This window comes from Genypterus blacodes, unplaced genomic scaffold (genome assembly GCF_046128005.1).
Source record: "Genypterus blacodes isolate CSIRO-AG114 ecotype Tasmania unplaced genomic scaffold, CSIRO-AGI_Gbla_v1 ptg000156l_1, whole genome shotgun sequence".
Classification (NCBI taxonomy): Eukaryota; Metazoa; Chordata; class Actinopteri; order Ophidiiformes; family Ophidiidae; genus Genypterus; species Genypterus blacodes.
The window spans coordinates 8,697,501-8,710,601 of record NW_027466957.1 but is presented as its reverse complement, the minus strand read 5'-3'; the positions used below and the strand labels follow the sequence as shown (position 1 = coordinate 8,710,601).

The 13,101-nt window shown below is 44.4% G+C and overlaps 1 protein-coding gene across 1 annotated transcript; it reads left to right on the top strand.

Annotated features, from left to right (window-relative positions):
- Positions 1-1,858: 1,858 nt before the first annotated feature.
- On the top strand, positions 1,859-3,228 carry bhlhe23 (basic helix-loop-helix family, member e23). Its single transcript, XM_076166969.1, has one exon. It carries the CDS (start codon positions 1,859-1,861, stop codon positions 2,540-2,542), a length of 684 nt encoding a protein of 227 aa, XP_076023084.1. The 3' UTR covers positions 2,543-3,228.
- Positions 3,229-13,101: the final 9,873 nt, after the last annotated feature.

Below are 13,101 nucleotides of genomic sequence, written 5' to 3'. Positions count from 1 at the left end.
TTTGTGAGTCTCCATGTGGAACTGTGAGCACACACAGACGAGGTGACCAGAGGGTGAGGCCTGACTTTACTTTTATTATCTTATTTATATTTGTTACTCTTTTGGTTTATTTCTTTGCACTGCACTGGAAACATGCTGCACCGTCTCCATCTACTATTTACAACAACAAACAGCTATAGGCAAATCTATTCTATCTATTAATCTATTTACTTTAAAGGAAAATTGCAGATGTAACTTAATTTAAAACAACATAAAAGTATGCTCCGTTTTTGTTTTTATCTTCCTATCAAAATGTCTGCCATCAAACGCTTGTTTGCAAATGAGTTTCTGTCACATTGCGGAGCAACTGAAGCAGTACATGAGCTCAGTAGCTCTTGTTCTAAGCCAGTCGTCCACATGGTGGCGCTGTCGTCTGTATCAACCAATAAACGAACTCCACTAATTAATTCTGACCCATGTAATTATTTGTCAGCTGATTTGGCTTTTTTTTCCTGTGAACACGTGGAAGGAAAGATGCAGAACAGTCGCCGCCATGTGAAGATGGATCAAACGCGGAGATTGTGTGACTTTATGGTGTAATGTCTCATAAAGGACACAGGGTGGCAGTGTTGTCCTCACTCTTGAAGCGCACACCGGCTTGCTGGTGAGGAGACAGAGGGACACCTGTTTGTCTCATGCTTTCATCAGATACAGCAAAGGCCTGAATCACTTTACCTGTGCGTCACGTCACTACGGCGTGCTTGAACTGCTTGGGAATCTGTCCGTAATAACTTCCCTAACATGCTTATAAGGTTTCTGTGGGGATTTCTTGTGCGCCATTTATACTCAGTAGTAAGTTTATAGTACTTCCTCCTCCTATAAGCACTTAAAGTGTTATTGATATACGTGATCCTTGTGTTACAACTCACACTCTGGATAGTGGAGGATGAGGTCATTAAGTGTAACCCGGGATACAGGAGCACTGTCTACACTATATGAGCTCTGTCTGTGGAAAACAATAGCCTGGCACACAAACACACCAGTACCGGATATGTTCCATGTCCAAAACCTCACAACAGCCATTACGCCCCTGTGATTGTGCCTCTGCATCTTCTGATCTTCTGATTTGAAGTGTGTGTATGTCAAATATATGTGAATTTGGTTTAGTTTAGTGAAGTTTTTGCTGTAAAATGTCCACTGACTCGCATGTTTTTTTTGCACAATAGGCTTGAATAAAACAGCGGGGGGCGATACAATAAACACACACACACGCACACACGACTGGATTGCGTGTTGGGTTTGGTGCTGCAATTATTATCACGCTTTATATGATTGAAATTGGGGGCAGACCTGCGCTTGAGTCGAGTTAATTAAAACGCCCCCCTGATTGGACGGGTGGATAATCCCGGCGGGACTCGAGCTCCTATACTAACTCACGAGCAGGACAGAGCTCGAGTCACAATCTGCCCAAGGCGAGGGAGGGCACGAAGAAGAAGAAGAGGGAGAAGACTAGAGGAGGGCGAGAAGAAGAAGAAGAAGAGCAGAGGAAGGGGGGACAGGAGCGCTCCGGTCTCACCGAGGCACAATTAGACAAGTGTGTGTTTGAACGTGGGCTTACATGCGCGCAAGGAGGGAGCGCAGCGTACAGAGGAGGTGAACACACACACACTCACACACACATACACACACAGCTTCAGATCCACAGCGTCCTTTTTCCTCCAAGAGTCACTGCGCTGCTGACAGAGAGACGGAGTGAGGGGACCAACTCCGACCAAACAGGAAGTCTTCGGAGAGAACTAACTTCTTGGCTGGTAGCCGGAGAGACAACAAGGACGGGCAGAGTAGAATTGAGTTTTTTCCCCTGCTCATTATTGAAAACATGAACGCCAGCGAAGAGAACCTGCTCAAGTCCATCAGCAGCGACGCGCTCCTGGACCTGACGCAGCGCTACGGCCAGTCCGCGTTCGGCTTCGGCCCCGGCCACGGACCCGGAAGCCCCGGCCGGTACCCGCTCACGCCGGCCACCGACTTCCTCACCGGGCAGAGCGCGAAGTCCAACGAGAGCGGCGGGGAGCAGACGAGCGACGATGAGGACGGCTTCGACGGGCTGGAGTCCCGCAAGAGGGGCTCGGCGTTCGGGGACGACAAGCCCGGGGGCCCGCTGACCAAGAAGTCCAAGGAGCAGCGGTCCCTCCGGCTCAGCATCAACGCCCGGGAGAGGAGGAGGATGCACGACCTGAACGACGCGCTGGACGGCCTGCGCGCCGTGATCCCCTACGCCCACAGCCCCTCGGTGAGAAAACTCTCCAAAATAGCCACTCTCCTCCTGGCCAAGAACTATATCCTCATGCAGGCCCAGGCTCTGGAGGAGATGAGGCGGCTGGTGGCATACCTGAACCAGGGACAGACCATCACCTCCCCCATCCCCACCACCCTGGCGCCTTTTGCACAGGCTGCCGTCTACCCCTTCTCGGGATCTGCACTCGCAACCTGCGCCGAGAAGTGCTCGACTTATTCCGGGACACCGTCGAGTCTCTTTAAACATTGTAACGACAAGCCTTGATCCGGTTCCGCTCTCCCTGAACTTTTACCTTTCCTGCACCCATGTTGGTCTCTCTCTCTCTCTCTCTCTCTCTCTCTCTCTCTCTCTCTCTCTCTCTCTCTCTCTCTCTCCCACTTTTCAGTCATTTTAAAATCATTCTGTGGCAAATTAATTTAGTCTATGGCGTAATCTTCAAATATGTTTAAGCAACTATACCGCACTGTTTCATTCATTCAGAGCAAATGCTAAATAAATTGTAAGGCCTTCTTGTAACACAGCCAGTGTTTGACCACCATGACTTTCTCATTCTTTAATAAGACCACGTCTCTACCTTGATATTAAACCCGAAAGAAAGTTTTGTTATGAGCTCTTATTTGTAATCTATGCAACCTTACAGCAGCAACATGACATTAAGTTGAAATGCTAAGAAATATGCCATCTAATCTCGACTCTATCAGACTAAACGCAGCGATTAGAACAGGATTTCCCTTGACACAAATCAAACGTAATGCTGGTTATATATATATTTCCTGCAACGGTGTGCTGACAAGTGTTTTGTTTTTTGTGTGTGTTGTTTTTTAAAAATCATTCCACATCTCACACGATTGTATATTGTACAACTGTGAAGAAGAAGATGAAGATGAAGAAGAAGAAGGAGAAGAGAAAATCACTTAATTGCTCCAAGTTCGGTTGTAATATTCACATAATGCAGCGTTTTGGTTGTGTTGCAACATGAATTCCATATATTGTTGATATGTCTTTATAATTAAAGCACATATCTATATGCTTGGAACTGGTTTGATTATTTCTACCCAGAGAACACACGTACACACATGCAGCCGGACACTCCAGGGGAAAGTCTTTTATTTGAAGTGATTATATTTCAATGACAGTTCTCTTTAAATTGTATTTTTTTTTGTTTATTGGAAAATGGATATTTAATGTATTAAACCAAGATTCGGACATTTTGACGCAGAGAACAAAACGTTATAGTGAATTAAGTGAGACTCCAACATATATCATCAAATCCAACATGTGCGTTGCAAAGTGATGATTTTATATTTCATCATTTCTCTAAGTTGCCTTCCTAAACAATTTATTTTTTTAATGACTTATCAACTTTTTTTGCGCCTTCCTCCTCCATCCTCTTCCCCTGCATGAGCTCCAGGAAGTGAAGCTGTAAGCGGGCAGAGCGGGGCTGGTGGGGCCCGTTAGAGGCGCGCTGGGGTCTGCGGCGCGGAGGGGCAGGGCCGCCCGGGGCACAGGGACCTGTCTCTGGGTATTTGGCTGATCTGCAGGGCCTCCCCGGCTCTTATATCACCGGTCAGCTATTAACACGATTCCAGCTCCCGTCTCCCGCATGAACCCAGTGATGCTTACACACGACCCGCGTCCTCTAAGAGTTGGTGACAGTTTGAGGGGGGGAACGCGACGCAATTGATACTATTACGTTTTTTTTGATAGTTTCAATCGGACACAGTATTCCTGAAAACAAGTTTCCTGGGATTTTAACGATTCACTTTGATTTCTGTTTTCAGTTTCCTGCCTCCGTTGTGTTTCTTCTCATATAGTGCAGAGCAGGAAGCTATAGGATGAAGCATGTACAGGCCTCTTATTGACAAACTCCAGCAAAAGGCCAGTCAGTAATATCTTTTTTTGTCACTTTGAAGGATGGAAACTCTTTGTTTGAACACAGTAAACTTGCCATTGAGGTTGTTCTACTCCTACCCCTGGTTGTTGTTTACTTTTGCACAGATTATCATCAGTTTAACTGCAACACCACTGTGATATTATAGGGCCATTTCAGTTCATCAGTCCAATTCAATGAAGTTGTTCTCTGTGTAAAGGAAAATAACTTAAAACTTTTCAGCTTTACAGAGACGTAATTTTCCCCACACAGTTTTGTTAAATTGCGTTGTCCTGTTGCATCTATTTGTCCCAATCGATCAATAGACAAAGATTTTTTAAATATTGGCCAGTCTGCAAAAGCTGACTTTGTTCTACATAATTGATACACAAGAAACCAAAATCAAATTCCTAAACCAAAGTGGATAATTGATTTTGATCCCACAGGTGCCAAATCTGTCAGCATACTGTGTGTGTGTGACACATTAACGTGTTTGTTTCCCACTAACTAAAACCCTGGTTGAAAATACATGAGATGAGACACGAGATCACATCAGTGTGTTTGTGCTGTTTGGTGAATGACTAAGTGTTCTCTTACAATTTAGCTGCATGTCACAACAACAGGCCACTCATGGGATCTTAAATTGGCCCTCTGATGACACATGTCTCGTCTGAGGCCCCATGAGACAGTCCAGGCAGAAAGGGATGAAATGTGACAAATGCTGCGGCTGATGTGAGGACTTGTGTGCCCTGCGTTCCCTCAGTCTTCTTTCAGCCTAATTGCCATAGATGAGATGGAATGCTGGAAGGCCTAATGTCCAAATGTATGTTTTATTATTTCAGCTTATTATCTTAATGGTCATCAGTTGGCATGGTGGCTGTATAACTTTTGACACGTCGGCAGCATCTATGCATTAAGACAGATTTAATTATTCTCTGGTCACATGGTGCATGGTGTGTGTGCAGGAAGTCACTTTCATATCTTCTCTAAAATATAGACAATCTTATCGTATTTGAGTTTAAGATGTAGTTTGCCTTTTCATCTTGTTAAGCGAAGCCCAGAGCGATAAAGCAAACCTCTGTTAGAGAAGTGATGAAGGCAGGAGGGACAGTGTGAACATTTATGAACACGCGGGTGCTATTGGAATACATTAACACGAGAAGTGTGTTACACAATGTGTTTCAACTATTAATTTGCTTTTGATGTTAGATTAGTGTAGCAATGGAGAACATATTTGTTGTCATAATATCATTTTATTCATTATTATTGCATATTTTATGTCATTTACAGGACCACACATGTTGGATAATAGAAAATATAGAAAATAAGAAACTCCCAAATTTTATGATTTTGTACAAACACATGAACTCCAGTCTAATGTGGGTTAGAACATAAAGAAAGGTGAATTTAGAAAGTACAGGATGAATTTGAGTGAGGCAATTTAAATCACACTCAATATGCATTAGATTTGGTATTTCTGCTTATACCTGTAAGAAATGATGCCTCAGGGTTTCAAAATATGAAATGTACTTTATGTCTGAACACACACACACACACACACACACGGAAAAGACGGCAAAAAATCCAAATGGTTTTAAAATTACAGTTGGAGAAAATAAACAAACAAAGTAGCTTTAAAATCCTCAGAAGCATTTGATGTTTGACAATCTATTGCATTGGAAAAGGACACTGCATATACAGACACAGCGACACACACACTTTGAGATTCACCAGCCCTGTCCACTCTACACACACCTGCATGTAAATCCTGTAAATCATTTCCACTCTAACTCTATGCCGGATTCAAAACAGAGTTTGCAAAAACGATTGATGTATTTCTGAGAGTTGAGAGATTTTTTTCATTTCTATGTCAATTGGAAGGATAAAACAAATCAGACATATAACAGGGGAAACACATGTAGAGTTTATTGTTGGGGTGGGCGATGTCTTTATGCAGATAACCACATCACCACAGCCAGTGCCCCTCCACTCTCACTACACACACACTGTGTGATGTCTGTAAACATTTGTGTTTGCTCTCAGTGGGATAGAAAGGGAGTGATTTCATTAGCATGGCTAGGAGCTTTGAGGTATGTTTGTGTGCTATTCTGCAACCCGATGGTGTAGTTCTAAAACCATATGCCCTTAAGTGTGTACCTCTCCCTAATGCTTCTGACAGCGCTGTTTTCTCTAATTAAATTCTCTCTCTGCGCAAGCTCATGTGTCTGATGCACATTGTAGCACTCCATCTCACACACACATCGTGTAAGTGCACAGCTGTGCACACATGCAACACGGGCCTGGAAGGAAAATGAACATACATCAGCTCTGATTATGCTTAAAGTGGGTCCAAGCCAGTTGTAAACATTACATATTTTTGAAAATTGAAATAATGCTCACCAAAGGCTGTGTGTTAAGACACAACTGCGACCTCGGAGGCTTGTTTCAGGCCGGTGCACGGGCGTGAGGGGCCAGGAGGTGTGTGGGTGCAGTGTGTATCAGTGTGTAGAGAATGGAGCGTGGGACATATAGAGAGAGCTGCTGGTATCTTTGTGTGTTTGCCTCTGATGGTGGCACTGTAAAGGACACCTCACACTCCCAACTTCCCTCCGTGACATCACACTCCTTCATCCCTCCCAGCCCAGCCTTGTCGGAAGTGATGAGTGGGTGAGTCAGTTGGTCCGGAGGATCCATGTGATTCGGGGCGACGTTGCTGCAAGTGCAGCAGGATGGGGCCCTTCATTCCTTAATCAGATATCTAAGGTGGGTATGTGTGTGTGGGGGCTGTCTGTTGGTACGCATGTGTGTGTGCGTGTGTGTATGTGTGTGTCTGAATGTGTGTGTCGCAGTGTTTTGCACTCATATGTCCGCAAACCCTCCAAACATGGCAGTCAGGCAAAGCGTTTTGCTCATTGCCACCAGGCCTCTGACTCCACGCATGGTAGACGCAGCCTGCGTGGGCCAAACTGGGCCTGGTGGGAGGGAGCAGGGACGTGGGAGGGATAAGGGAGGCCCGGATGACAACAGAGTGAGCCATTACTGAATATTATGTTCTAGTCATAGCTGTGGTACCTTAATGTTTCCTCTCAGTGCTCCAGTTGTGAGGCAGCGTGCGGAGATCCGCTATTTTCTCTCCTCCCTCCTCCTCTTTCTTCTCCCTTCCCAGTCCGTCACCCTTTTCTGTCTCATGGCTCTCCCTCTCACTCATACCCTTTGAGCCCATTGGCTTGACAGAGGATATGAATTGACAAATGGGGGCATCCATGACAGAGGCACTGGCTAATCTCTGTAATGGTCACACAGATATGGGACTGGTGGGGAGCGAACACACCTCAGCTCACTGGACAAATGTACACGCAAAGCCCTCGGGTCAACAACCATTTGTGTCCTCAGCCTTTTGTAACTCCTCGCTTTCCCCCCGTGTTTTTGTCTCTGACACACACACACACACACACACATACACACACACACACACACACACAGCCCAGCACCCCTCTCCCTACACGGCACCAGCTGAGGAGCACCATGATTTTGTGGGGAGCAGGGGGAGCTCGTTATCCTCATTAATTAATGACAAAAGCGATGTAATTGGCCATCCATAATCCTCCATGCGGAGACAGTCTGACAGGCAGGGCCAGGACAACCGACTACAGCCAGCGTAACTCATAAACACACACACACATGCAGAAAAAAGATGAAGACACTGTGTGTGTTTTATGTATTTAAATAGTGTTGACTTGTAATTGCGAAGTAATACTATAGGTTGTAAATGTAACGTTGTACAGTGTGTGTGTGTGTGTTTGTGTGTATGTGTGTGTGTGTTTGTTTGTCACACGCACCTCTAATTCTCATTCAGTCATCATATTGCAGCATTTGAGGCTCCGCTGGGCCCGGGTGGGAGCACAGGGCTGCAACATGCTGCACCCTCTCCCCAGAATGAAAGACAAGATTAATGGCACTTCCTGTCACTGACTATCTTGTGCGAGCCTAATTAAAACCACTGGAACATGCACGTGGCCAAGGATCAGTGGCTTTTAATGAGGAGCTTGTAGGCTGATTTGGGCCTCATTTTCTGCTTAATAAGGCCGGTTTAAAAAGTAATTTTGGAGGGATGTGACTCCTTTAAACCTGCTCATTATCAATGATAGTGCCTCACTTAAGTACTTCAGGAAACGCTGTGTTTAATTAATATTGTGTCGTGCACGTGGATTAGCTGACAGGCTGGAATGGTGGAGTGCAGGCGACTGAGCAAGGGGGCTAAAATTGATGAAGAACTTTCAAGGGCACTGATTTCATTAAGCAGCTTCATTACAGCCTAAATAACTCTTCATGTCATTTCAATGCTTCAGTCGACCCCCCCCCCCCCCCCCCCCCCTCCTCCCACCCCACACCCACACACAAAATAATGCTGTTCTGAATGTGTGCGTGTGTGTGTGTGTGTGTGTTGGGGGGGTGCACCAAGACTTTTCACTTGTGAGGTGAACCCAAAACAGTGACACGTTTGCCATGTGGTTCTCCATTCCAATTCTCCAATTCACCGCCAGACAGTGAATCTTATCTGTGTTTTGCCACCGCGTGACATTTGCGTTGTCACATGAAAGAAAAGATGCCTTTCTGCCTCTTTGACCCTTTTGTGCATCTTTTTTTTTTTTACTATTTTCGTCTCCTCGCTGACTTCCACCGGATTTTTGCTATCAGAGGTCTAAAAACAGAGCTGGTTAAGGTCAGGTCGTTTAAGGGCTTTAGCACAGTAACAACTTTCACTCTGCCCCCCCACCTTCCTCTTCCCCTTCCCTCCTCCAAGCCCTCCCACAACACCGAGGTTACAAAGGCTCTTACGGCCTCTTCATCCCATTGTGATAATCTTCTTAGCCCGCTGACTCCACTGTTCAATATGGACAGAGTGGGAAAGAGCCGGACTTGAGGGGCTTTGAGTGTCCCGCAGCTCAGTCTTTTTGGATTTTCTCCTCTCCAGGACCAATTACCTCAGACAAACACAGACAAACAGTCCAAGCACTTTGCTGTATACGACACGAGGCTCTGCTCTCAAGTGACAGCCACAAGATGATCATCTACAAATCATCTCCTCTGCCCAGTAAGAACATGTATTTTGATCATAACATTGTCTGAAAATGCTCCAAACTCACCAGTAAGAGCGTGAGTGGCTGATGGGTGAGCAGGGCTGTGCAAAGCCCTTTTGGGGGCCCTGAGCAGAATTTGACTCTGGAATTAAAATGACAGCATAGATTGGCATTTTTGCAAGTTATTCCCTTTGTCTTTCTCTCTTTACTGATCTCATGTCTTGTAATTATCTATTTCACTGCACCAACTCAAAATTATCCAAATTGCTCACAGTTGGAAAGAATAAATTACACAAAGAGTCCAAGGAATTGTAGGAAGTGGCGTAGGAAAAAAGGACAAATGTGGAGCGAGCAGAAGTGCTGAATTGGAGAGAGGAGATACTGTAAGTTGAGAGCAAGAGAGACAGAGAGAGAGAGAGAGACTCGTTCTAATCTCGGCCATGGGGACCTGCTTACATTATTTTTGGCATTGGCTTGTTGATAGTATTCACACTGTACACCATCCTATCAGGTGATATCACAGTCTTTGAAGGATTAGCAGGAATAAAAAAGTGGTTTTATGTCCGCTTTGTGGACGGGATATTTTCATACTAATATGGAAATGGATTTTTTTTTTCATTATGGAGTTTCTTCAGGATACAAAGAGTGAGTAATTATAGTGATTTGGGAGAGAGAGAGAGAGAGAGAGAGAGAGAGAGAGAGAGAGAGAGAGAGAGAGAGAGAGAGGTGGAGTTTCAGCAATTATAGTCCCCCTTCTCATATACACACACGCACACACGCACACACACACACACACACACAGTTAAACAGCGACTTTAATCTTTTTAATATATAATATTATAGTCAAATTTTTTGGGCCAGATCCTGACTTGCATTATTATATTATATTGGCTGCGTGAAGGAGTTGGTTTTGGGCTGCTAATGCTAATACCTCTGTGGTTAATACAGGAGCTCGGGATAAGCCACAGCTACCTTGTTATTCCTTTTTCATAGAATGCAAGTAAGAGGATAATAATAAAGGATATGATCCCCTGAGACAGTTATTGTGAACCGATTGTTTTGGTCCAGAGTCAAACAATAGAAAAACATCTCCTGTTTTGTTTCCGAGGTATCCCCTGCTGTTTTTGTTTTGATAGATATGAATTTGTCGAAAAGTGATGAATTTGTACGTGCGACATAGAAAAGATTCTAATGAAGACATCAACTTGTTAAAAAAACAACATTATCCTCAATTAATGAATCAATTAACGTATCTTACTGCCAGCCCGCTGCATATAAATCATTCATTATCAATGCTCTGCTAACCTCTTAACTGTTATCTCACTGGTCCAACAGACGTCCCCCAGGTCTCCTACCTCAGCCCTTCAAGGTTGATCTGCACGGGAGGATGGACACGAGACAGCTGCCCATCAGTCTCCTGGTACAGCCGGGCCATTAGAGCACTGCCCGTGTTTGTGTCTGTGTGTTTGTCATTCGCGCAGGTTTAATTAAGACTGCGCAGTTAATGAAGGAGATGACTTTGGTGCCGTGGATAAATGACACGCAGGCAGCAGGACCACAATATGTTTCCCTAAGAGTTGAGGAGGGGAGAGAGAACAGAGAGGAAGGGAGGGAGAAGGAGGGAGGATGTGAGACATGGCATTGGGAAGAGGGTGTGGGGTGAAGCCAGGGTCATATTGATATTATTTATGAATGGTTGGCTCTGCGCTTTGTTTATGTAGTGTGTGTGTGCGTGCGTGCATGCGTGTGCATGTGTGTAATGGATCCCCATACTGTATCTCCGCTGGTCTGGTCCAGGTCACCTGCCGTTCCCTCTGTTGTGTTAAGGATTATCCCAGGAAGTGAACTGGAGCAAAAGTAATGTGAAGCGTGCCTCTTACTGTAAACCCGCCCAGGAACACACACACACACACACACACACACACACACACACACACACACACACACACACACACACACACACACAGACGTATCTGCTAATATATACAGTGATAGACAGAATGTCCGTATCGTATCATTGATAACCATTAATTTCTGTCCTATATGAAAATCAACACACACACACACACACGCTTCAAACGGGCACAGGATCAATGTTAAGTCAGACAGAACCTCACACAGTCATCAATGTCAACTTATTATTACATCATCAAGTTATTAATTATTACTTAGGGACGTGTCCTTGATGCATTCAAGGAGGCTCAGAGAATCAGAGCATGTGAGCTGAAACATGCACTAAAAAAGTTCTTTTTATTTTTAATAACGTCATTGTGCTTGTTACTTTTGTCTTCTGGGTTTAATGTCAACAACTTATGGCAATGTTTTTCCACACAGCAGCTTTATTGTTCTGCAAGTTGTTTTAAATGAATTTGAAAAGAATGGAATATAAGCTGAGGTCCTTGGATGCCTCATGTATTAACATGTTTAAATCCAGCATTGCTTCGTCATGTATGATGATGTTTTGATCTTCACATGTTTCTACAGCTGCAAAATGAAAACATGTTTTCATCTAAACATATTCATTTATTATCTTAAGGCAATGGAAATCCGAAATATTGTGTATTGAGCCAATCCCATCAATCATCATCTTTCTTCAATTTATAATGCAAACAATAACACAGCTTTATGATCCAAGCCAAGGAATTACACAGGGCACTATATTATCCCAGTTTATGCACACACACACACACACACACACACACACACACACACACACACACACACACACACACACACACACACACACACACACACACACACAGACCTCTGATCTTCCTTATAGGGTGAACATGGGATATCTGGTAATGTCCCGGCTCCATTTTCATTTTAATCATGGCAATGGGATCAGACAAGCTGGTCGGACAGGCTTTGGCCGGCTTGTTTGATTGTTCTGATTGAGTTTTCTTTGTTTGGCAGATATGTAATACAGTCTGCTTAAGAGGATTTGATAAAGGGAAGGAGGTTATTGTGTGATTTAATCATGTTCACTGAGGTGAACCTGCACTTCCTGGTGGGCAGACAGAGGGTTTAATGTCTCAGTACCATGTCTGTGTGCAATAAAGCCACACTGCTGGAATGTCACAGATCACAGTTTGTTGTGCAGAGTTAATGATTAAACGTTATTTCCTTTTGTTTTAAGCACTGGGCAATATGATTAAATGCTTTTTTCCACTGCGTATTTAAATTTATACATGTGTGTGTGAGCGGGGGGAGGTTGATATTTTGACACACTGACATACAAAGAGTGTGTAGTGTGTCCTGATGTGAGCCAAGAGGAATGTGTTGAGTACAGGTGCACAGGCTGAAGCTTTATAGGATTAGAAAGTTGTCGTAGCTGCTGGACCTTATGTGGAACATTTTACAATATAAGACAAACTGCAGGCAGGATTAGTTAGAGTGGCATTCCTGGACAGACAATAGATGAGCGGAAGTCAAGAGGAACAGATGAAAGCGACATTACAGACACATCGACTACGTTCAAATAAAGAGCGTGAAGCCTACAAGGTGTCAGAGTAAAATACGGTGTTCTCAAACCATCCATGAGGGTTTAACAGGAGACTGATATCTAACTGCTGTGACAGTCTGGCACTGGGAGGATTAACCAGGCTGGGGTGACGGGGTGACCCACACCCCCCCATTCTCCCCCTCTCTCTACTCTCACTCGTTCACTGAGGCTCAAAGATTGATGAGATGCATGCGTGTGTGTGTGTGTGTTAAGCCTACCATTAGCTTCTCTCAGTTTGTAGGTCTTTGCTCCAGCCGTATTATTTACACGAGTCCCAGTAGGGTGTTGCAGTCGATGCAGCAGGTCAGAGGTATTTTGGTAGGTATTACAGGTTAATCCAGATTGACACAAAAACACCAACTGGAAC